The following is a 27748-nucleotide window of genomic DNA, read 5'->3' on the forward strand; positions in this document are numbered from 1 at the left end:
TTTCGTTTTGCAGATAGGCTTTGCGTAGATTAGCTCCACATATGTTGTCGACACGCGGCACGTGGATCCCATGTCGTGCTTTATGAAGAAAGTATTAAGTAAAGGCGATGTGACATCCTGAGTGTGTGATTCTAACAGTTGGTGACTTGTGAGAGTGTACGAAAAGTCGATCCCGGAATCGCAAGTTGTTTTATTTTCAAAACTTGAGTGTCATATCTAATAAGACGATGTGTCCAGAAACTGGAAAGATTAAATGGAGCACATGTGGACGACAGCTCGGAAAACTGGTACTGGTCATTCTTCTCACGAACACCAACACAGCGACTTCCACGGTCGATGTGGACGAAGGTGAGGATATTGACGCCTTATGACACGTTTAGTCATGTGCATCACCATGGATATATAGGTTTATTAAAACATGGTAACATGAACATAGTCGGTTAAATCATATCATACGGCAACATGTGATTCTCCTCAGTCAGCAATCGCCGAAAAAAGTGCCGTAATTTCTTTTCAGGAAATGTTCTTTCTGTGACCATGGCACAGGTGGATCAAAAAATGCATGTGGTAATAATTGTTCCGGTGTATTCCTGCACCAGAATAAGTGAGATGATGTATGGAAACTTAGTATTACAATGTTAGTAAATACCTAATGTTAATTCAATAGTTTCATTACTGTTCGTTGTTTTACATTTTCAATACTATTGCAGCCAGTATTGTATTATGTTTGACATTACATGCTGCTCAATGAGTCAAAAAGTGTCTCAGCTACATATGTACTGGTATATATGCCATCACGGTTTCCTGAAGTTTTTTTCAAAGTTTTATCCCAAGTGTAAATGTGACTTTTTTAAGGGTATGTTCAACAGACATGAAATAGATAAAGCTTACCAAATGGAACAGCTTTTCTCAATGTGTTTCAGTATTTATAATGCTGACATCAATCCTTCTGCCATATTAGACGGGTGATGTGTAGCCTAGTGATTATAATGTTTGCTTGTCACACCAAAGATCTGGGTTTGATTCCCCATCTGGATGCAATGAGTGAAGCCCAGCCTCCGCCCTGTTGTCTTCTGTCGTGATGTTACTGGAATACTGCTAAATGTGGCATAGAACTAAACTATAGAATAGAACTTGCTCACTCATTCATGATTTAATCATTACCACTAAGTAGTGACTAACATCAGATGACGCCATCCGGCAGTATGTTGTGGCGTATGTACAATTCCAAGCACATTAACGCTTCTAAGGCCTCATTAATCATTGTTGAGATTGGTCCACTACTAATGTTGTTGTTCCTTGAAACTATGTGTTACCATTACCATTGTGTTATTAGGGTCTTGTAAAGGGTTCAGATGGTGAAGTGTTCTAAAGATGATGTGGGTGGTGAGGTAGCCTAGGGGTTATATAAAGCATTTGCTTGTCACACTGAAGACTTGGGTTTGATTCCCACCATGGGTACTACGTGTGAAGCCCATCTCTGGTATTCCATCACCATGGTATTGCTGAAATATTCCTTAAAGTGGTGAAATCTATGCTCACACATTCAATCTTAAGATAATTACTTCAGTCAGTCTTCAATGAATGAATGATCGTGTGGACAGTGGTGTAATGTCGTGGTTTATCTCCTGTACAGGGTAAGAAATGAATTTCCCACCCGACCACAGGACCAGAAAGTGGACAATATTTTGTGGTCCTGTCTGTACTTCATTGGTTCAAAATATCATTTGTAATTTTACTAAAGTATTGATGCAAAATTCGCTAACTAAAAAGACCATTGCAAACTTATCATTTATGAGTCCTATTATGATTTTTACATGCCAGAGACCACAGGACCAGTGTAAATTTTGCACAATGCTGTACATATGCTGATTGGTATTATTGTGTCCCTTAGAATATACAGTATTGTTGTTTTTCTGCATCCCTTCACTCCATTATGTCCTACCTGGCTAATCATGAAACATCTATCTCATATTTCAATTGTATGTAACAAGTTAGTTCTGGTATATCATATTTTGTTCTTCTATGTGTTTAATTGTTCTAATTATGCTAATTATCTCAACATGAGCAAATGGTTCCTGAAGTTGGAATCAAGATTGAAGGCAAGTTACTAAGATACTGATATGCTTACACAATGCCATTTTTAGAAAGTGGTCAGATGTAACATGTGTAATGCTTGGGATTGCACATTTTTCATAAAGTACAGATTCTAGTACTTTTGTTGGGTTGAGTCCCATGTAGGATTTGAACCCACGCCCAAAGAGTCAGACATCTCATCAACAAAAGTAAAGGAACCTGTACCTTCTGCAGACAGTGTAATCTCAAATATAACATACGTAATAAAGGTATTGATAAGTTCAAATAGTAAGATTGATATATCTATTACAAACTTTGTATGGCATGTGTACACACAATATACTCTTTGACACATCGTGAAATAGATTACCTTTTCTTATCTGAAACACAAAGTGAATGCTTCAGTTTCCAGAACCACAAAGAGTCTATTTCTGTCTTCATATATAAGTACCATGGCTTCTAGATAAGTCCACACACGACACATTAAATGTTTTGTTAGATAGTGAGTGGTGGAGAGTAAACTTTGTTCAAACATCCATTAAACCAAAACAATTTATTGTAATAGTTACCCCCCTCCACCATTATGTCAACACTGTTGTTTTCTCAAGGTCAGTGGGTATGGTTTTATGATCCTTTTAGCACTGTTCCAGCTGTATCTTGGCACAGGACACCAGAAACTGACTTCAGACATTTGTATCCACATGGGGAATAAAACCCATGTCATCAGTATGATGAGTGAACACTTCAAGCACTTGGCCACACCTGCACAATGTCTGCTGTAGAAAACATCCTTAATAAAGACAACATGATATTGACTGGCATGCAAGTTTTAATGTTCAGTGTAGGGCATTTAAAGGTACAATGCCATATTTTGGACAATATTTTGGCCTGTATTTTGTATATAATGGGACATATATGCTCACATTGCCTTCCTATTAATGCAATAAAAGACTTGTTATCCCTTACGACATGCCTGGACTTGGAAGTTAACAGCTTTTAAACAGATAGCCCTTGCGAGTGAGTGAGTGAGTGAGTGAGTGAGTGAGTGAGTGAGTAAGAGAGAGAGAGTTTTACGCAGCACTCAGAAATATTCCAGCTGTATGGTGGTGGTCTCTAAATAATCAAGTCTGGACCACATAATCCGGTGATCAACAACATGAGCATCGATCTGCACAATTGGGAACTGATGACATGTGTCTGTCAAGTCAGTGAACCTGACCACCCGATCCCGTTAGTCGCCTTTTATGACAAACATAGTTGCCTTTTATGGCAAGCATGAGTTGCTGAAGGCCTCTTCTACCCTTGGACCTTCACTGGCCAGATAACCCTTTGCCATATATGGAATGTGAATGTTTGGTCTGTACATCAAAAACTGTCTCACACAGTGTTGTCGGTGTTTGTTGAACTGGCCTCCATCACAAGGATATTCATAAAGAGTGCTCCAAGAGACATAACTCATTGGGGTTCATTTGAAATTATGTTCGGCCGGTAGAGGGCCCAAGAGTTAATTTAATGCAATGTTGCATTAAATATTCCTAACGTTTTAATTTAATACTGTTTAATTTAGTATTATTGAGAGAAATGCACTATGTAGTTTTAGAGAAATGTGTTGTGACAGTGTGCCTTTAAGAATTGTGTAGGATTTGGAAATGAAATCAGATACATACTGGCAAACAAGGATAAGTTGAGCACTGACCTGACAACTGACCCATATTAGCATGTATGAGTGCTGTCCACAGGCGTTTGCCATTGTGAGTGAGGGGGCCTCAGGTTGAGTCTCCGCGACCTCATGAGAGTCTTATGAGCAAGACGTGCAGCTACAAACGAAGTCAGTTTCATCATCATCCACTACACATGCTCTAGCCTACATCTGCTCTCCCTTTACAAACCAAATTGTTTTTTTCATTGCCGAACACTGCCTACTTCTTGTAAACACACCCTCAGAGCCAGTTCAAGTTATCCTTGTTTACCAGTAACATATGACTCGAAACCCCAAACAAATACAACGATTTTAACAATATCACTAGCATTATTAAGAAGCTACTGATATGTGCATAATTTATGTGTGCTTTTGAAAAAAAAAAAATTTAACGTAGCAAATTTGAATGATGATACAGATATTCTGTGTATTGTGTAAATTACGTGCGACATACTCGTGAGAGAGGTGTGTACTCTTGACTATGCACATGCGGAACTTGATGAGCAATAACTTAGAATAGCTGCTGCTTGTTCTTGGTGTATCATTTAATGTGCATACAAAACTATGAGGATTCACAATATTAAATTCACTTTATTAAATAATACATTTTTGCTAACAGTGAAATTCATTGAGACATTTTCACTGCAAGCAAACTAAAACCAAAACATGTTTAAAATCATACCTGCCCTTAGATTACCTTAAACAACATTTGTGTTGTTTTCGTTGTGAGTCAATTATGAACATGTTGAACAGCGTATTACAGTCTCACGTGTTGTTAAAAACAAGACAGTTGAAATAATGTCTTTCAGTTCATCAGTGAGTGGTACTGTGATATTCCACAGTGAGGTCTTTGTTACTTGTGTTAATCGTACACTGAGAAACACTAGAGTTGATGATGCAGGAGTTGGTGAAGTGTTTACAGTATTGAATGGTATATATGTGTACATATGACAGCTGGTGGTGTCTTCAGGAGAATGTTCTAAGAAGTTGTTCAGTCAAATGTTGGGTGGGACGGTCATAGTGTTCGCCTGTCTCGTCAAATTCAAGGTTCAGTTCCCCATTGGGTACAAGGTGAAGACCATTTCTAGTGTATCTTGCTGTGATATTGCTGGAATATTGCTAACAGCGACATAGAACTAAACTTACTCACTCACCCATGGTGTCGGTTGTGCACTATCAAGGCTCATCATACTAAAGAACACTTGTCAACTGAGAAGGTACGGGGTAGAATAGATCTCAGCATCTCATGCTTCCACAAAAGGCGACTATGCTTGTCCTAAGAGGCGACCTACGTGATTGGGTGGCCAGGCTGATGCATTATATCAGTTATCAACTGCGCAGATCGATGCTCATGCAGTTGATCTCTGGAATGTCTTGTCCAGACTTGATTATTTACAGATTCCTGCCATATAGTGTGGTGTAAAGCTAAATTCACTCACTCACTAAAGGATTCCTTTTGTTAGGCATTATGACCGAAAAAATGTGACAAGTTGCCTCTGTCACTGAGGGTCAGTATGCTGCACTTGAGTGTAGATTCATTAAAATCAGATCTTTGTTCTTCCTGTTGCTATTAATAGTTTTAACTATCTCTAAGTCATTTCCAGGCAGTCTTCATGTCAGGTATTAAGTAAGTTTCCTGTCATTCATTGGCCTAATTGCTAAAGTTTGTTGTGATGTGACTCATTATGGGATGAAGGGCAGATTCAGGATTTTGAAAGAGGGGATGGGAGGTTGTTGGCACATAAATCATGAAATCCAAAGGTTAGGGGGAAATGCTGCTCACTGAAATATTTTTAGGGGAGAAGGGTGTGTGTCTCTGGATTTGCCCCTGAGATGTCTTCAGACCTCTGTTAACATTAGCAAGAACTAAGATCCAAATGAAAGATATTGTGTCTGACTCTCAGTTTGATGTAGTTATTGGAACTGTGATAGCATACATCAGTTGGCATGTACAGAATCTGGATTAGTAACACCATCGCAGATGTGGAAACATAATGTTACTCCGCATTTCGCCCTGTTTCTGTACGCATACTAGGGAAATGTCAGATATAATGACAGCCTTTATTGGATGCTCAGTTGTACAGCAACTTTCAAATGCCAGTTTTAACAAACCATCAATTATTCCTCATAATGAACATTTATGTCTGTTACACATAACACATGTCTGTTACACATGTCGACTACTTTACTAGCTCAAAGACATTGTTCAGCAATAGTTGGATTTTTCGCCTCAGGGTTGTGAAAACCATCTGGCCTTTTTCGCCTTTGAGAAATAATGTATGTGTACGTATAATCATGAAAATTATGTCACATCAGTTTTGTTCATGCAATTCTGTCTGTTAGATACCTCCAGTCTATATATGCATGCAGGAGTTCAATTGTTTTTTTTGAATGGCCACTTGCCACATGGCAAGTGACTTTAACAAAGATAACTCTACTTCATTGTCATTGCAAAATTTAATGGCTACATTTTGAGCAGATATGAAATGGAATAAAAATTTATTTGCAGTTTAAAACTTTCAGTGGAAATTTTCTAGGAGCCCACGGACAAGTGAGATACCATTATTTGATTGCCCGAAATGAGAAGTGACCCGTCTCGGTCATCAGGTGATGGGTTGATTCTGCAAAACATGTGACCTTGTACTAAGTATTGAATGATCATGGGAGTAGCTTAGTGGTTATAACATTTGTTTATCATGCCGAAGACCAGGGTTTGATTCCTCCCTCATATTATGCTGGAATATTGCTAAAAGCGGTTTATAACTAAACTCACTCACTCAGAAGTGATGAGGAAGACAATTGGATGGCGTGTAGATAAACATTATAATATGTTTTTCTTCACAACTAATTGTGAATCGTGTTCATTTCAGATGGAAAACGTGAATAATGGAGATTGCGAAATGCAATAACATCTTGACATTTACCTCTACTTTGTCACATGCCATGACGCTATGTCTACTGATTTGTAACATATGGCGTCTTTGGTGGTAGAATGTTATGTTGTCCTGACATTTGTTTTCCGCACCATTGGCAAGAGTTTACATAACTCTTACATGATATTTGATCTACACACTGTAATTGTCTTATGTGTTATTTGATTGAAGTGTTTTATAATGTTCATGAAAATATATCCTTTAAGTACATGAAAGTCATTGTTGGCTGATTTTGGCCATTTGGCATTGATGTTCTTATTGAATTTTTTTGAAAGTATTAATCTTGACAACGCTTCTTATATCATGAAGTAGTTCAAACATATATTGTTGTTTAATGCCACGCTCAAAAATATTCCAGCTAAATGGCGGTCTTTATACATTTGAGCCTGGACCTGACAGTCAGATGATAGACAGCATGGGTATCACTCTGCACAGTAGGGATATGATGACATGTCTAATAAGTCTGAGCAGGTCTCGGACCACCCAATCAAGGTAGTCACGTCTTAAGACAAGCAGGTCTCGAGCAGGTCTCGGACCACCCGATTGAGGTAGTCACGTCTTAAGACAAGCAGGTCTCGAGCAGGTCTCGGACCACCCGATTGAGGTAGTTACGTCTTAAGACAAGCAGGTTTCGAGCAGGTCTCGGACCACCCGATTGAGGTAGTTACGTCTTAAGACAAGCTTGTATCGGACCACCCGATCCAGGTAGTCACGTCTTAAGACATGTAGGTCTCGGACCACCCGATCAAGGTAGTAACGTCTAAAGACAAGCAGGTCTCGGACCACTCGAGCAAGGTAGACACGTCTTAAGACAAGCTTTAAACTTAGTAATATTTCAAAAATATATTTTCTCCAGGTTAGAGTATTTCAAATATGATACATTACAACCACTTATGCCAGCTGCATTTGAAATATAAAACGGGAATATATCTCAGATATAGAAGTCCTATGAATTAAAATGAATTATTCAACGACATATCCTGAAGCCATCTGTAATATACTGAATGAGAAACCTGATCATCAGAGATGCAGATAGACTAGCCTCTAGTCCCTGAAGTGATAATATTTCACGCAGAAAGTGTTATCAAAATATCTCTGTAAAATATGCCTGACGGCAATATCCTCAACTTGCCAACTCTTTCAGAAAATTTCTTTGAGTGGCATTTTAGAAGTGAGAAGAACAATATTGACAAACTTATGCACTACAATTTCTTTTATTTTGTTTGTTTATTATTTCATTAAAGATTTTGTGCTGGTATGTTTAGTGCAACCTTTCTATACAGATTTTGTGCAGGTACAAGAATCTGAAACGTCTCACTCTCAAAATAAAGGAAGTTGTGATCCATAAAGTTTGTCTATATGGAAATGTTCAGGCATTGAATGGGCTGTTCTGCAGAGTTTCAGGTGTATACGATATACTATAATGCAGTATAATTTCTTCTTTGTCTGTGCAAAGATGTGGAAAGATTTCAAAAGCTATTTTGACTAAATATTTACTTGTACATTTATTCATATTCTGAATAACCATACATGATACATATAGCTTAAACAATTTTACCTTAAATGTTAAATTGAGAGCAGATGATATGCTCTTTGGGGCCCGCAGGAGACACAAAGTTATTGTCGTATATGTGATATAGACATACCCAGCTGTATAGATCGACAGTCCCACAGTCCCTGAACCACATTATTTTCCCCTCTGCCAAGCCCTTTCTGCTGTGCTAAAGCTGTAAATGAAGCAAGTCTTTATTTCTTAGTTTCCGAATCTTAGGGGCTTCTTTCCATTTTAAAATGAATTATTTGTTTCTATCAAAATAATATATATTCAGAAATTAAGCGACTGTTTATAATGTATGACAAGGTGGGTGTTGATGATTTTACGGAGCGGTTACCCATTTTGTTCTAGGCAAGCAGTTTGAACTGATGAAACTGTATGAGACGTTTTGTTTACCATCAGTAGCTAAGTTTCATTTCAAACAATAAGTGACCTTCTAGATTAACGAAAAAAGTTCTCAAATACTTTTATAATTTTGTTGTTTTAGTAAATGCACGGATACACATTCCTTAAGCCCTAGAAATTATTGCTGAGAGTCCTAAGGATAGACAAAGTGTGTTGCTTATACATGTATTTTAGTTTTGAGCTAATTTGTAACAGTAAGAATTCATCTCATTCTCAGCAGGATATCCTTCCAACACTTTGTCATGTTTACACCCTTTGATGTTGGGAAATTGAAACCACTTTGTTTAGATGTTTCAGCTTAATTGTTTCATGTTCATCAAGTGACCCTTATGGTAAATTGAAAATATTGATTGGTTTAGTCTTGTGGCATTGTTTGGCAAGCCGCTCTTTATACAGATTTATCCAGCTGTTGCAGACGTGGTGGCCATATTGGATGTCTCACAAACACGTGAAAGTCAGCATGATACAAAATCTGCCGCAGTAAATAGATGTAGATCACAGGCAGACTCAGAGATGTATGGGTCTTATAAGTTTCAATGTTGTTCGATTTTATATTTTGGTAATCCCGATGTTTATATACATGATTTCATATTTTATTCCCAAATAATATAGTTGGTCATCAGAGTACCATTATTTCAATTATTTTTTCAAATAGATAAATGTAGGGTGAAATAAATCACAAAACTCATAAATATTTAATGAAATGTCAATCGAATGATAAAATTTTCTTCTGTATGTTATATTTCCAGTTTCTTGATGAGTTTACTTGTACATTTTGATAAATGGAACAGGACTCATGTTTTTAATCACATTTAGCCCCCCTTCACTTTGTCATGATGTGCTGATCATCAATTCTCATCCGATATTCTTCTTGATTATTTTTCTTTGTCAACGACATTGTAACCATTAAAGTGATTTTCAGCATTATTAAATGTCTTCAACAATTTTCCCCTCTTCCAAAAATGATGTCTTCCTTCCAAGCTTTCCGCTGGAATACATTCAACATGTTTGAAAGGACATAACACACAGCTGATGAGATCTCTTTGTGAAAAATATCTCCCATCTGAAACTCGAGAGCACCTGTTGCCGATGTAATTACACAGTGTTCGCTAGATTAAATATTACCATGATACTCAGCATGTAATGAAGGACAAACAATTGTCCTTCTGCGTTATTATTCCTCTTGATACAGTTATTGTGGTCGTAGAGCTCATCTGCATATTATTACCAGGGAGACATGTGGATGGGAAAATGGCAATTTATCACAGTAGGTCGGGCTTTGTTTTGGTATGACAGCTTTGAATGTGACTGGAAGAACCCCAAGAAAATAAACATGTGTCAATCCCATAAATAAAGGATAGTTTAATTATGCGACCAATTTGTCTGGTGCTAGTACATGCTTGTCTGTTTAAAAATAGGATTATGAGGGTGGTATAAGGGTATAATGACATGACATATATAATGAGCTGTATCAGTCGTGCTTGTTATTTCCAGGAATTTCCACGTTTGTATCAAGCCGCCTGTTCCGTTAATCAGTTGTTATTTGTAGAACTGTTTAATTATGAATGTGCAAGGGGGTAATACCGTCACTACATGGCATGTACATGATATATGATATGTAATGTATGATATGTAAATAATTCATAATTTATAGCATGGTATTGTGGTTAGGCCATACTGTTTTAGACTGGGACAGTGGGGTAGGCTAGTGGTTAAAAGGCTCGCTCTTCAAAACCAAGGTTTGATTCCCTACGTAGGAACAAAGTGTGAAGTCCATTTTTGGTGTCCCATGCTGGGATATTGCTGCAATATTGCTAAAAGTGGTATAAACCCATACTCACTGACTCTATTTTATGGTTGAACAGTAGTCCCAGGGGCTTGTAATCTGAAAAACTTGCATTGTCACTACTGGCACTAAAAGCCTGTCGGTGACATTATTTTTGTGATTTTTTCTGTGTGTTACAAGCCCTCATGAAAATAAATAACAAATAGACCTGTCTCTCAGGGCATGTATACAATAATGCACAATTCATGCTAATACAACACTTATATATATTTTAATATTTGTATGGTTGGATTTTCGCTGATAAAAATTATTGGGTTGGTCAAAATGAAAAGATAAATTATTGTGCTGGTAAATATTTTTTTGTTAAGTGTCTTTACTGGCGTAAAGATACAATTACCGAGTTTCAGTTAGATTAGTGTGATCGAAACATATATGAGTGGAAAAGCATTGCTTGCTGTTATTTAATACCATGCTTGTGATAATTATTCACAATTTATAGGCTCAGGTCCCACTTTTATTATCATTTTTATGCTTTATGGTTAATTGATTGTTGATCATAAATAAGTAACAATTCATGAATATGAAACTGAGAATATATTAATGTATTGCTTATTATTTTTATCATTTTATCACATTTTGGTTTATACCTTTGGACACCAGTATTTAAGCAGTGTTTTGAAGTTTTGACTGTCAGTTGAGTGAGTGATATAGAAATGCGATGTCTGTGTCAGTTGTAGTGTGATTTCATCTGAGCCATGACATCGTTGCTAATACATGTATACATACTGGCGTCTCCTATTCTCGCGGTACTTACGGATATCGGCTGAAAAAATAGTACAAACAGTTCTTTTTGTATGTATGCTTGTTGTTTTTGAATGAAGAGATTCACCCTCAAACATTTGCATCTATCAACTGCTTAATCCAGCAGGTGTATTATCGCACATGAGCTCGATGAAAAACATGGTCGTTTTTAGGTGCAGGGAAGGGGAATCCTGTCGGAAAAGTTATGATTTTTCCAAACTGGTTACAACTCACGAATATTCGTTATATTGCGAAATTTTGATAATTCACAGACTTGGGCCACTTCCTAGTTACCGGTCAATGATGTAAACAACCGCTAAGTATCACGCATAGGCGATCTCGGCAGAAAATGCGTTTACCACGAGAATAGGAAACCCGCGAGAATAGGAGACGGCCATATATTTGAATGTTAATAACCATGCATGGTATCAAAATTCTTCCAGTGGGAAAGTAACTGGCCTCAAATTTTTCGGACAAATTTTGTTTATGACTAAACCTACATGGTTTGTCATTTTTTAGAGGCCAACAGTCAGCCTAGTGTATTTATTCCAGACGTATGTTTTAATTGATGCCATGACTGAAAAAATTAGGCCACATGTTATCACATAATTTTAACAACAGAAATGCAAGCTAACTGAAAACTAGCCTCCCAGAAAATGTGACAATATGTATCTGTCTGTTCAGCAGTGGTTAAACATTTTGACAAGCCTTAACCAAAACAAAAAATAATTGAAAATGACAACAATTTATTGTGTAATTTCCCTATCTCTCTGTGCGGATTAGCAAAGCAAGGATATATACTGAAGGAAAAAATAAGGGATCCCATGAAAGCACAGCTGTTCCTCTATTTTTTTCCTGCTTTGTATCATTCAGCTTGTGAAGAAACCTGGAAAAAATAAGGAACACTTGTGCTTTCATGTGATCCTTTATTTTTTCCCTTAGTATATAATCTTGTGCAACTACCATATTCTAACAGGAAGTAATTTCTTCCGTTTTCAATAATGAATGATGCGATGCTGATTTATGGCCCAGTAACTGTAATGAAACAGCCTGAAACAGTTATCTTTTAGTAATGTGTTACAATCGTACTTCTGGGGTGGTAGGGATTGGGTTAAAATGTAGGCTTGTCATGCCAAAGATCCGTGATCAATTCCCCGCATTCAAACAATGTGTGAAGCCCATTTTTGGGGTCTCCCACCGTGATATTGCTGGAACATTGCTAAAAGCGATGTAAAACCTCACTCACTCACTCACTCACTCACTCACTCACTCACTCACTCACTCACTCACTCACTCACTCACTCACTCACTCACTCACTCACTCACTCACTCACTCACTCACTCACTCACTCACTCACTCACTCACTCACTCACTCACTCACTCACTCACTCACTCACTCATTCATACTTCTGGGCTTGTGAATCTGGGCTTCATCCATTATCAGCTGTATTTATCTGTAAAACATTTTAGGCCTAATAAAGTCTTTAAAAGCACAATGCCTTTGCTGGCATACATGTATGTTGACACGTTTTGTTTATGTTTCTTTGTGGTAGTCAAAACTATTAAAATTGATGGATTGCCACACAACAAACTAATAACCACACAACTAGCACTATGCAGGAGGGCCGGGCACCATCTCCGACCCCTGGAATTTTTATATGGATTTTGTGTAACTAGTCACATTTACTCATAACGGTTGTGGACAAAGAGAGAGTGCTTTATGTACGAAATATGTTAAAAAAAAGGTGAGTCACACTGATCTGGCAGCTGATTAACAGGAATGTTTTTTATACAGAGAAGGAGTATATGCTAGTACTGTTTCCAAGCAATAGATAAAGGTGTTATCATGTACATGGCAACATCAGATCCATAATACAGTAAAAAGCTGTTCGTTCTTAATAAAAAAGTCCTGTTCATCCTACCAGCTTGTTAATGCCATTCAAAGAAGAAGACAGTGGACTGACAGGATTATTGGTATGTTACCGATATTATTTCCTTTCATAGAGACTATTTCACGCAACCGTGATCGATTCTATGGTCCACACATTATATGAGTTATTTACTATGTGCATCTGACATAGCGTTTTCCTTCAAACAGTGTACATGTTGTGTGTAATAGAACTTCGCTCACTCACTGACCCATGAAGATCCGGGTTAGAATTGATCTTCAGCAACACATGCTTGTTGTAAGAGGAGATTGACAGGATCTGGTGGTCAGGCTTGCAGACTTGGTATATATTTATGTCATTTCATATCAAATTGCATAGATCAATGTTCATGCTGTAGATCATTGGATTGTTTGGTCCAGATTTGATTATTTAGAGACAGCCACCATATTGCTGGAATATTGGCATTATAATTTCATCCTCAGGGCTATTTTTCAGTCTCTGTAAAGTAGATATTTTTTCTTTGTGGTTTATTTTACAGACTCTATAAGTTGAGGCATGGCCAACTGTACTTCTGCCTTTTTGAATACATTTTGTTTGCTCATCAGTACTTACTTAATTGTCCTCAGCCCACACAGGAAGTTACAGTATTGTAAGTGAGTGACTTAATATTTAACATCACAACGGCAGTAGTTCAGCCATATCATGACAAAGTTACAATATAGCTTTTATACAACAGCCACCAGCATTATAAAATGTGCTTATAATTAGTGGTGACTAAATGGATGGGGTGGCAATGCCTGGTAACTTGACTGCATGTCATCATGCCCTTCCACACTGGAAGTGTTCATGCTATCAATCATTGGTTTGTCAGGCATTATTAATGGTTCATGGTAGAAACAAACCCTGTCTCAGTTATGAGCCACATGAAAGTCAAGTCACATTTACTGCAGGTTCAATTCCCACATGGATGATATTGCTGGAATATTGCTACAAGTGGATATACCATACTCACTCACTCTGTGTATGAAAACTAGGCCATCAGTCGATCTGTTTCCTGCTACATCAGTTCACATGAAACTGCGTCATGAATACTCACATATATTGCATGCTTGTTGAGAAAATCAATACTGGTATGTACTCTGAAGATGACTTCCGTGCAGTCATGATCAACAGGTAACCTGAATAGACATACATATTATTGGTGTCAGTCTTTGTCCATGATGGCGGCTCTTGTTGCTGCACTGTATCCGTCACACAGCTACTCCCACTCAGGCAGTGAGGGAATGGATGGCAATATGTATATGAGGCACAAATTGTGGATGAACATTCTTAAAACATTTCTTAGAAATAGTTATAACAATTATGATATTTTGGGCAGTGGGTCCTCTCTCATTTAAGACTAAAACATGTTCTATGTGGGCTGGCAAACATTTTAGAAAAAAGAAATATTAAAAAAATCCTTTTTTCTATCAAAGAAACTTGCTTCAGTGTTATCTTGGCTTCCATCAGACAGAAGATATAGAGATGTAAAATATTTATATAAAAACATGTCATGATGCTCTCGTTAGTTTCATGTAAATTGGCTGTCAATAAAATATGAGGAAACCTGTAATTATTATTAAGTATAATTGAAGGCGACATTTCTACGCAGTTCAGTGTCGTCAAGCTCCACATTTCTACACAGGTTCAGTGTCGTCAAGCATTGTGATGCATGAGTAAGAAATAATAATGTATTCCCTCTATTTGTTTCTCATGGATCAATTGCTTGATGACATTAGAATCTCTGTTGAAACATCACGTTTCACAGAATGAAAGATGTATATCCATACCAATTGTTATCCTTTTACAAGCTCTGATAGGATGCAGTGTAATCAGCACAGCTGCTTAAAACCATTTTGTGGTGCTATGCATCATTGCATGACAGGGTAACAGGACCATTCGGTGCATGTCCTTACTCTGGAAACAGCGACAACAGCTGTCCTTTACAGCTGTGTCTGTATCATATTACCTCATTGATAAATGATGGTGATCATCATCAAGATCCTGGAGGTAACATGATGATGATGCCGATGATAATGAGGAGGAGGATAGTGATGATGATGGTGATGTATGAATGGCGAATGGGCTTTCTCCAAGATCTTGACGTTAAAAAAAATGATGATGATGATGATGTTGATGATGATGATGATGATGATGATGATGATGATGATGATGATGATGATGATTTTAGTCAAGTGGCTAAGCGTTTGATCGTCACACTTATTAGAAGATCCCAGTTCGATTCACCACGTGGGTACAGTGTGTGAAGCCCATTTCTGGTTTCCCTGGCGGTGATATTGCTGGAATATTGCTAAAAGCAGCATAAAACCCAGCTCACCCAAACTTGCTCATGTCATGTCTCACTTTGCAAATGAGCATTCTAGCATGAATATACTAAAACTCTATATTAAGCAGTAGTGAGAACTGAGGTCTGATTTTAATAATTTATAGTGTGACTGATGAAATAATTCATTCAGTATAGCTTAGTCTGAAATCTGTTAAATGATCTCATGAAATATACATTATTCCAGTCAGGCAGATAAATAAACATGATAAAACCAGAAGTAATGAGGTCTGTCATGTATGAGATATAGGTGGTTGATTTGGAATTTATGTAGGTAAGGCTCATTTATTATTATTGATTTGAGTTAATAAATTGCTGTATCATTGTCAGCTTTGACTCTGTTGTAAGTAATACATTTAAAGCATTACATCCCAGATCTCACCACTGGACGTTGGATATTCAACATTTATTGATTAACCACTTTTTTTCAACCACTAATCTCATTTATGAGGGTAATAACAGTAAATGTCATGTCATCATGTAAAGTATATGTCACTCATAACATGGCAGCACATGTTATATCACAGTAATTAGTTATATCACAGTAATTAGTTATAACACAGTAATTAGTTATATCACAGTAATTATAGAGTTAAAGCATAAATAATGCCCATTTCTGATGGTAATGTTACAGTTTTCATTGTATTATTGCTGCAACATATTCTGAAACTTGCACGCTAATGATATGACTAAACAGATGTTTTCCCAACAAAGCAAGTTGTTAGGATTCTTCTTCATGATGTGACAGTACTTTGAAAATTTGTAAGACTTGGGGATGAACTTTTGCATGGACAGTAAGAGCATAATGGGGAAAGCTGTGTTAATCTGATGATATCATCTGATAGTATTGGGAGAAGTTGTCTAATAGTGTTGTGTGAGGTCATCTCATATTATCATGGGATCATCTGCTGGTATTATGGGAGATCATCTGCTGGTATTATGGGACATCATCTGCTGGTATTATGGGACATCATCTGCTGGTATTGTGTGAGATCATCTGCTGGTATTATGGGAGATCATCTGCTGGTATTGTGTGAGATCATCTGCTGGTATTATGGGAGATCATCTGCTGGTATTATGGGAGATAATCTGCTGGTATTATGGGAGATCATCTGCTGGTATTATGGGAGATAATCTGCTGGTATTATGGGAGATCATCTGCTGGTATTATGGGAGATAATCTGCTGGTATTATGGGAGATCATCTGCTGGTATTATGGGAGATCACCTGCTGGTATTGTATGAAGTCATCTATTGTCCTTTTGGCTCTACAGTGGACCGATGAATAGCACCTAAAACCTAATACACACAAAATACTCATTGAAATGCTGATCATAATCAAAACATTATACCAACTCAGTGAGTTTTTTTTGCAGGATTTTTGGTCTAAAATAAAAAAGTTTTTCAACAAAATATCATTTAAATATAAACACAGTTCATATGAAGGAGGAGTGTAGAGAAAAGGACAGCCAGGTGTTCGAGAAGCATGTGCACAAAGTGCTGAGAAAATTGTTGATTCATTAACCTGTCTTGTGCCATCTCCATCCTTTCTTGCACACCTGGCTGTTCCTTTTTCCACACTCCTCCCTAGTAACAGGCTTTGATTATGATCATCTCCATCCTTTCTTGTACACCTGGCTGTCCCTTTTTCCACACTCCTCCCTAGTAACAGGCTTTGATTATGATCATCTCCATCCTTTCTTGCACACCTGGCTGTCCCTTTTTCCACACTCCTCCCTAGTAACAGGCTTTGATTATGATCATCTCCATCCTTTCTTGCACACCTGGCTGTTCCTTTTTCCATGCTCCTCCCTAGTAACAGGCTTTGATTATGATCATCTCCATCCTTTCTTGCACACCTGGCTGTTCCTTTTTCCACACTCTTCCCTAGTAACATGCTTTGATTATGATCATCTCCATCCTTTCTTGCACACGTGGCTGTTCCTTTTTCCCCATTCCTCCTTAGTAACATGCTTTGATTATGATCAGCGTTTCATTGAGTATTTTATGTTTGTTGGTTTACAAGTTAGATTGCAATTCATCAGTCCGCTTTTGAGCCAAACAGACTGTAATGTTATTATATGAGGTCATCTGCTTGTGTTTTGTGAGGTGATCCTGTGGTATTGTATGAGGTCATCTGCTGGTTTTATTGAGGTCATGTAATGGCATTGACGTCATCAGATGGTATTCTGTGAGGTCATGTAATGAGGTGTCATCTAATGATATTATTATTATTAGTTTTGTAAATTAGTACCTAGTTTTTCATCATCATTAATTGTGGAAGTAGTTCATGATTTTCTCATCTGTTTCAGAGCAATGTCTGCCGGAACAGGTTCACCTGTCCTACGGGAACACGATGTCTGAGATGGTCGTCATGTGGGCCACACCCAGCAACTGTACCACAGCCCTTGTGTATGGAGACAAGGAGTGGGGCTTCCACGAGACAGCCAGTGGAAGATCTGTCAAGTTTGATATGAAGAATCCAAACGGCATCCAGTATCTTCATCATGTCAAGCTGCAGGTAGGAGGGAGTTTGACCAGAGTGAGGGAGTGAGTGAGTCTTTACACCACTTTCAGCAATATTCCAGCAATATCATGACAAGAAACACCAGAAATGGGCTTCACAAACTGTATCCATGTGGGAATTAAACTCGTGACTTCAGCAAGACAAGTGAACACTTCGACTATTGGGCTTCTCCACTTCCCCATGATAAGGGGAAGCGACACCTTATTTGGGCCTACTGGGTCCCTTACCTGCTGGGTCCCTTACCTGATTCTCAAAATTTTGTCCTTTTTGGCCATCACCATCCATCATCAGTGAAATGATGTGTCACAGTACATTCATTGAACCAGAAACAGTAGAAATATTGTGGACTTTGCCATAAACCAACGAACAAACATACAAAACCTGTAGTATTTTTGTCAGTCACTGGTCGGTGATTTTTTTACTTTCAGCTGCATGGCATGCCAAAAAAACTCTTTCGAACATATCTGGCAACTTCTTTGAGAATCAGTTTAGAGGTTTTTTAGCTGAAGGAAAACCAAGTTATATGGATAGCTAACTTCTGCATTGTAACGAGTGACATGTTTCACTTGCTTGGTAAAAGTGTTAGTACCTAGCCTACACCGAAACTTTGTACTCATTGCAATAAAGACGTTGACTATCCTTATAACTTGGTTTTCCTTCACCTAAACAACCTGGTTTTCCTTTAACTTGGTTTTCCTTCACCTAAACAACCTGGTTTTCCTTTAACTTGGTTTTCCTTCACCTAAACAACCTGGTTTTCCTTTAACTTGGTTTTCCTTCACCTAAACAACCTGGTTTTCCTTTAACTTGGTTTTCTGGTGTTCCCCACCTTGATCATGCAGGAACATTGTTAAAAAGAGACTTGATAAAACTCACCCACCCACTCTTTCACTCACCCACCCACCCACTAGAGTGCCTACACCCACCCACTCTTTCACTCACTCACCCACCCACTAGAGTGCCTACACCCACCCACTCTTTCACTCACTCACCCACCCACTAGAGTGCCTACACCCACCCACTCTTTCACTCACCCACCCACCCACTAGAGTGCCTACACCCACCCACTCTTTCACTCACTCACCCACTAGAGTGCCTACACCCACCCACTCTTTCACACACTCACCCACCCACTAGAGTGCCTACACCCACCCACTTTCACTCACTCACCCACCCACTAGAGTGCCTACACCCACCCACTCTTTCACTCACTCACTCACCCACCCGCTAGAGTGCCTACACCCACCTGGTCGTCTCCTGGCAGTGATTCAGTGCATGATGAAAATTGTTTCAGAACCTAAAGGCAGAGACAACATATCACTATCGTCCTCTCAGTAACAACATTGGTGCTGGACCTTTCTACTTCAAGACTCCACCAGCAGGACAGGTATGCAACGCACACATTACGGCAGACTCAAGAGCATGTTTTTGGAACAGGATAGATACATTTTGTCATTTTACAGTTCTCATTATAGTAATCATGCTATTCTGTTAGAAATCTTTTGCCAAATGATTCATAATATGTTAGACGTTTAAGTCAGTTTTAACAGACTTCCATATAAATTTTTGCAGCAGCTAATATGAAGGTTGCTTCAAAAAGTGGTGCAGCTTTTAAAAGTGGTGTTGCTTCAAAAAGTGGTTTGTGCAGTCTTGGAGAGGTGCCAAGTACTCTGATTCATGCAAAGATGCACTTAATTTTTACCCTCAAATCCAACCTCTGATTTACTGTGATAAAACTCTGAACTTTTACAGAAAGTGTTAATTTTGACTGTAAAACAAATAAACCTTTATTTCTACATTAGCAATTGTAGGCTTTCGATTAGGTGGCCTGGAAGTTGTCCTAACCATTAGGAATTCAAATCAGTAACAGTATGTTCTGTGTAGAAGCCGACGCACCAACTTTTGTTCATCTTTGCAGTCATCAGAAATAGTGTCAGTAAATCCATATTGAATTAATGCCTATTTGTTTTTAGAAACATACACCAGGCTGATCACAGGCCAGATAAGGCCTTTGGACATGGTTATGATGTATGGCATCAGGTTGTGTAGGACCCATGAAGATCTGGGTTAGAAGAGCTCTTCAACAGCTGTGCTCCTGATTTCTTTTATGTATAAACTCTGTCTTATGGCTATCATATTGCTGAGTTCATTGTCATAAAGCAAACACAAAACATATTTCCAGGACTGGTCACCAGTGTTCCTGGTATACGGAGACCTTGGTATCCATTCCTACACCATCCCCTCACTCACAGAGGAGGCGCTGTCCGGGGAGTACACTGCCGTGCTGCATGATGGGGACTTTGCCTACAACCTTCATGATAATGGGGGAACGGTAAGTTGCCAGCTTGCTGAACAAACATGTGAATGTGTTGTTACTAAAATTCACATTCAAATGCCTCGTCTGTCCGTCCGTTAGACCGTCTGTAATCATAACTAAAAAAACATTCAATATTTTTAGACCAAAACTGATAGATATAACAATCCGAACCTATGGTTGTGCCTTTGTGCTGTTAACAGATATATGGCATACATATTTTTCGTGATTTATATGGAAACGATTCAGACTTAGTCTACAAATCGTCAAATGATTTGTCCTTTCAAATATTTGGCTGTCAGGGGATATGTTGATGTCCTGATGACTCTTGTTACCTGTTTATGATACTTCAAGAAGTGACATTTTGACCTGTTGGTAATGCTGCAGTCAGGAATCCTCTTCCTCTTTCTTATACTGCAAGTTGGCGACTTTAACTTGTTTGTGACTCTGTGTGTAAGAACACTTTCACTCTGTATTGCCACAGGTTGGGGACACGTTCATGCGGCTGATACAAGGAATTTCCTCTCAGCTTCCATATATGACATCGGTGGGCAACCATGGTGAGTAGCCATTGGTAATTGTTTGATCGGCATTCTAGAAGTCGGTGACTCAAAAATGAAACATACAACTTTATGGATGACAACTGCCTATTTATTGCATAGAGCAACGTTTTGATGTAGGTTCTTACATTGTTACCAAGCTGTAAGTCAATACAACCAGATGATGAGAGGTATATATACCCGTCTCATTTGTTGTTCCTAGTCTCCCATTGGCCTCTCCCAATTATGCACCAGTTGTTATTCAATTATATGTTGTTGTTAATGTTATTCTGCTGTTTGTCAAAATATACTATGTATATATACCTTCAGCTGTGTATATGCAGTGGAAGCTGTCAAAACCGGCATCTGTCCAATGCGGCAAGTTGTCAACACTGACACAAAATCTCAGTCCCATCCGCGGCATGTACATTCATTATCAGCTCTACAATCCAGCACATTGTCTAAACCGGATTATTTGTACCGGTTTTGACAGCTTCAACTGTATACCTAACTGTTGGTAGCAGGTAGCTAGTGGGCAAAGATAATAGTAGCCAAGTTGCCTACTGCCAGAGAGTTTAGGTAGCTTAAGTTTTGTAGGTGGACTGTAGCCAGAAAGTGTGGATAGCATGTAGCTGGTGAACAGTGAGGCAGTATTAGACAATTGTCTGTCACCAGCAGGTGCTTCTGGCTTGTTGGCAGCATATGTGGTGGCTGGTGGGAGTGGGTGTCTGCAGAGTATGGATGGCCAGTTGTGGGTGCAGGTGGAAAGTGGTTGAGGATGGTGTGAATGGACTGTGTTAGTTGGTGGCCAGTAGGTAGACGGTGGGTGTGGGTATCTGCCAAGTATGGGTGACCAGTTGATGTTGGTGCAGAGGGCAACTGGGTGTGAATGGTGTGAGTGGGCTGTGTTTGTGGGTGGTCAGTAGGTAGACGGTGGGTGTGGGTATCTGCCAAGTATGGGTGACCAGTTGATGTTGGTGCAGAGGGCAACTGGGTGTGAATGGTGTGAGTGGGCTGTGTTTGTGGGTGGTCAGTAGGTAGACAGTGGGTGTGGGTATCTGCCAAGTATGGGTGACCAGTTGATGTTGGTGCAGAGCGCAACTGGGTGTGGATGGTGTGAGTGGACTGTGTTTTTGGGTGGCCAGTAGGTAGACAGTGGGTCTGGATAGATAAGGTTGTCCGTAGGTGTGTGTGGCTACCGGATATTGATGTACATGGTTGGTGGTTATGGGATTCCATGGGTGAACTGATGCGTCACAAGGGTTGAAATGGTATACCAGGGTATTAATAGAACTGTGGTATTTTGCCTTTGATTTGATATACTGTAATGCAATCTAATGAATTTGTTCCTTTTGTTTTCATACCGTTCTTCTATCTTGTCATAAAATGACAGTTTTCTTCATTTAAAATAACAAAGATTATGGTTATTTTTTTCTATGCAATCAAACAATGTAAGGTTAGGCGCTTGTCAGTTTACTGCATTATCTCATGTGCTGAAATGAAACAGACTGAACTGAGAGCCTAGTACCACAATACACACCATACCATGGTACGAGTGTAAACCAAAAGTCACTGTGTTTTGTAATCTGATTGGTTGAAAAACATGATCAAATGGTATTTAATTCCCGGAAACTGCAAGACTATTTGCTTCGTATTGACACACAGAAACATCTCAAACAATTGTTTCGTTGTGTCATCAACAGTAGTGACTTCATTGAAATCATATTGTGACGTAAAGTCAGAAAGACGTGACAAATGAGCAACTCCAGATGCTGCCATGGGAACCAGCTGAAACGGCCAGCTGATGACACTTCACTGCTGTACTCATACTCGATGTAAACGAGTGCAGACAATAAAACCCCACTGGTTTTCTTTTTTGTTTGCAATGTTGATAAACATTGCCAACGCCATCGGTCCCAAATACATTCCTGTACTTCAAATACTCAATAACACCCAAAAAATTGGCCAACACATGATGTTTATCACCTTATTTAAATTCATAAATAAGATATATAATCATTAAATATTTCACAGTCACCAGAAAAATATTTGTTTTTTTTGTTATGCCTCAGTCATTGAATGTGCCACTTTGTACAATTCTGTAGTTTTTTCAGAAATCATCGATGACACATTCGCACACTACCGCCACAGGTTCTCTATGCCGGGATCTGATTGGCCAATTCCTCTAGAAAAGATGTGGTACAGCATTGATGTGGGACCTGTGCACTTAATCAGGTGGGAATCTGTGGGTATATCAGTTAAAAATGCTCCTCAGCAACCTCTGCTGGAGACCTGTGAAGAATTGTCGTAAAAGGCGATTAATGGGATAGGGCAGTCAGTCTTGTTGACTTATTACATTGCATATCATCATACTTCCAACGGCTTGGACAGTTGCTCACAATATCAGCCTTCAAGACTTCTGCATGATGCTGACTTTTAGTTTAGATGGAATATTGCTGAATTTGGATTCAAACAACAATCAAGAAAAGATGAACTTTGTCCAAAGTCTTTCCAAGTGCAGTGTCTGACGCTTGGGTGAATGAGTGAGTTTTGTTTTATGCTGCAATCAGCAATATTCCAGCTATATGGCTTGGTCTGTTAAGAATCAGATCTGAACCAGACAATCCAGTGATCAAGAGCACAAGCATCGATCTGCCAAATCAGGAACTCATGACATGTGTCTCCATAAAACTACACACCCAAGAATATTGGTCGGCCATTTAGGATGATAAAACATTTGATCTGAGACAGGAAATGTACTTTTTTCAGCTATTCCACAGAGGTGTTTTTCACTCTGGACAAGAAGTATGTTAACACGCAACATGATTGGCTAATTAAGGATCTGAAGCAAGCCAATGAGAATCGAGCCAATTGTCCATGGGTGGTAGCATATGGACACCGTCCAATGTATTGCTCCAATGATGACAATGATGACTGCACCAAACCAGACTCTCTAGTCCGAGCAGGGTAAGTCCCCACTGGTTCACTCTCAGTATGTTATGGGCATATTCTGACTGGAGTGAGTGAGTGGGTTTTTGTTGAATGAGAGTGAGTGAGTGAGTGAGTGAGTGAGTGGATGAGTCAATGTTTTTGAGTAAGTGTGTAAGTTGTGTGACTGAGCAAAATGGAAGTGAGTACAGTCCAGTTAGGTTCAAATGAGAATGATGAAGGATTAAATAATTCAAAATAGGATAAGTGCACAAAAGATGAATAAACACTTGGTCCTGAAACCTCTGTACCCAACAGGATCTGAAATCTGACATTTTATGATCAATCACAGGGATTGTTTGAGAAATTGTCCCATAAGTCAGTCAATATTTACTCGTAATGAAGGCCACAAGCCCATAGTACACAAAAACATAGTACACATGAACATAGTACACAATATCATAGAAAGGAATAATATGGTCACATTGTGCTATTTTCACTTTCCACACCGAGGAACAGAGCCAGCATGCACTTCAAGTGCAACTGTGAATATGAATTAAGGAAAATTGAAAGCTTGAAAAAACAACGTAAGTTATATCTGGGATTGTACTTTTTCAGAACATTTCTTGGGAATTATACTCACTGGGGATTCAAAACCACACTCCCAAAGTGAGGCATCATACTGCCAGCACTCAAAGTGAGCAATTTAACCCACTCAGCCCCTACTTAAATGGATCACATACTTTGTGTGCCCCTCTGAGGACTGTAAAATAGCACAACTCCCATGATACTGGAGCAATCCCATATACTCATGGAAACAAATAAGGGAACACATGAAAGTACAAGCGTTCCTTTATTCTTTTCCAGGCTTCTCCACAAGGTATGTATTGCACAATGAGTGAAATTCTGGAAATAAGCAAAGGAACACTTGTACTTTCATGTGTTCTTTTATTCATTTACGTGAGTGTATGTTACGTTTAACTACTTTTTAACAGGTATTGTGTATGCACAGCTTGTATAAAGGTATGCAAATGTTTGTTAGCATACTTGCACATTCAATACACACAACCACATACAGTGCAATCTGTCTTATTCGGACTGGCTTGGGGTGATTGATATGTCTGAATTAGATAGCACTCTGAGTTACACAGACGTTTCCTATATCGATGCCTGAAGGCTAGAATTATTCACTGGTCAAGAGGCTGGAGAACTGACGTGTTGGTCAGAAGATATTCTACTGTAACATTGCTGATGAATGAATATGAATTTTGATCACTATTTTTACAGTTAAACGATACATACATAAATTATTTGAAGCTTGATTGTCAAACAATCAATAAACCGATTATTTGATGGATCGGTGCAGCACTAATCACAATGTGTCTGAAGGCCTCCTAAATGCATAGTGACATTGGCACTGAGTTTATCTGATTATCTCAATTTTGGTTTATAAGTTTTGTGTAAATTGCATCAATGGGAAATAGGCACTGAAAAAATACAGTAACCAATCAACAGGTTGTTTATTTAAGCTTTATTGGCAAGTTGAGTAGTCGGAGTTACACAGAGAGCACTGTAGTTAGAATCTATCATGAGTAAGATATTGCACAGCATATAGAACAACAGTGACGATAAATAGGTGTAGTTTTGAACTTAATTTGAATTGAGGTGCATGTATTAATGTGTCAGAATGCATGCATAAAAATACAAATTTGAGTATTATTTTTTTCAGATGTGTTATAAAATGCATCTGACATATATTTCCTTATTTCTAGATTGGAGGACATTTTCTACCACTTTGGAGTCGACATAGTAATCCAGGCTCATGAACATTCCTACGAGCGTCTCTGGCCACATTACAAGGGGGTGGTAATTGCCAACAACTACACCAACCCAGGGGCTCCTGTGCAGCTCATTACTGGTGCAGCTGGCAGCAAACATGGGCTGGATCTCATGGCTAACAGGACTGATGGTAGGTGCAGTGAGCTTTGCTACAAGGTTTGATGCAAATCATGAGAGTTGTCTCCCTTAGATCAGTGTCTTCATTCTGTGACAAGCAAAGCAGTGGTGTGGCCAGGAATGTGTTTACAGGAAATGGTTATACTCAGAGGGAGGACATGATCATATGAGTGTGTATTACTGGAGGCGATTGTTACGTACAGGATAAAACATGACACATGGGCATTATGAAGCAGTAATGCAGTGCCCTCAGGCCTACAGCTTAATGATTAAGGGAAACAAATACCAACGCCTTGAGCAAGCAATAGTTGCAAGGATATATTATTGCTGGATTATTGCTAAAAGTGGCTAAAACTACACACATTCACCAACTACAACATTACCCTGTGAGTAATATTTATTTGTAGGAGGCATTTGATTTTGAATAAGCATCAGTTCAAAATTTCATCATGTTTCATGTTTTTCTTCCAGATCCTTGGTCAGCCTTCAGACGAGACAATGGCTCCCTGAACAGCTATGGCCGTCTGGAGATCGTCAACACAACTCATGCATTATGGGAACAGAAGTCCGCCATGGACCATGACCTTATGGATTCAATTTGGATTGTGCAAGAAAAACATGGACCCTTCAAGACAGAAGAATTACCAGCTAATGTGACGAAAGTAATTGAAGAAACCATTGAGGCAACTGGCGGGAAGCCAACATTCTCAGAAACTGAAACAGTAGATACAAACTCTGCGATTGTTGAAGATGACAATAAGCAACGAATGGCGATCGGAATCGCATTTGGTTCTCTTGTAGCTGTTGTGCTAGTTGTTGTGATAGCTGTGAAGAAATGTCGACGGAAAAGGAAAGCTGTTCGGAGATGGGAACAGATGGATTTCAATTATGGGAAAAAGTTCTATTCCCCTGCCAAAGATCTGGACAAGGAATTAGATAATGATTTTGAGATCGATATGAGTGATGGAACTCTTCCTACGACCAAACTGCTGTCAGATGACTAGTCAAAACAAAATATACATAGTGTCAAACTGGATTACTAACTTTGTGATGCCTTGTGTTACCTTGGTTACAGCCTTAAATGTATGTATAAGGCTGGATATTCATCATTCCATTGTAAGGAAACATTTTGTGCCTTATTCACCATCATTCCATGCTTTCTCTAAATGATTGTTTTATGTTGTGATGATGTTTTACAATGTTGTGCATAATATATGCAATGAGGATCTTAGGGATCTTAACACTAAGGTGAACTTAACTCCAGTATGTTGACATTGGTTTCAGATTGTAGTAGTGCCAGGATTGCTTTGTGGAACCGATGACGTATTTCTATGTTGTGCATAATATATATGATGAGGATCTTAGCGCTAAAGTGATCGTAAATCCTATACGAAGACGTTGACTTACCGGTAAGATCGTAGTAGTGGTAGGATGGCTTCATGGAACCAATGATGTATTACTGTGTTATGCATGATATATATGTAATAAGGATCTTAGCACTAAGATGATCGTAGCTCCTATATGTAGACATTGACTTAAGGTCATAGTACCACTGGGATGGCTTTGTGGAACCGATGATGTATTACTGTGTTATGCATAATATATATATATATAGATATCTAGAGGATCTTAGCACTAAGATCCAATATGTTGACATTGACCTAAGATCATAGTAGTACTGGGATGGCTTTGTGGAACCGATGATGTATTCCTGTGTTGTTCATAATCTATGCAACGATTCATAGAAATCCACATGTGTGCTGGGCCCACATAGGGATCTTATCAGTAAGGTGGGCGTAACTCCTACACGTCGACATTGACTTACGATCGCAGTAGCGCAAGGATCGCTTTGTGGGACCAAGCCATGCTGACATGAATGGATTATGACGCTCAAAAACTCCACAAATGATAGTTTCAAGCTCACATTCAAAGGCATCACATAAATGTGTAGCATGTA

The 27748-nt window shown here is 38.7% G+C and overlaps 1 protein-coding gene across 2 annotated transcripts; it reads left to right on the plus strand.

The window, feature by feature from the left end:
- Positions 1 to 27748, plus strand: LOC137258414 (acid phosphatase type 7-like). Of its 2 annotated transcripts, none has more exons than XM_067796089.1 (9): positions 1 to 348; positions 17840 to 18048; positions 19349 to 19441; positions 20237 to 20386; positions 20853 to 20928; positions 23022 to 23142; positions 23677 to 23874; positions 25608 to 25804; positions 26263 to 27748. In XM_067796089.1, exons 1-9 carry the CDS (start codon positions 228 to 230, stop codon positions 26793 to 26795), a joined length of 1698 nt encoding a protein of 565 aa, XP_067652190.1. In that variant the 5' UTR covers positions 1 to 227; the 3' UTR covers positions 26796 to 27748. The 2 variants fall into 2 exon arrangements, with proteins under 2 accessions (XP_067652190.1, XP_067652189.1); XM_067796088.1 differs by having other exon boundaries at positions 161 to 348; positions 23013 to 23142; positions 26263 to 26877.

The sequence above is a fragment of the Haliotis asinina genome, chromosome 12 (assembly GCF_037392515.1).
Source record: "Haliotis asinina isolate JCU_RB_2024 chromosome 12, JCU_Hal_asi_v2, whole genome shotgun sequence".
NCBI classification, from domain to species: domain Eukaryota; kingdom Metazoa; phylum Mollusca; class Gastropoda; order Lepetellida; family Haliotidae; genus Haliotis; species Haliotis asinina.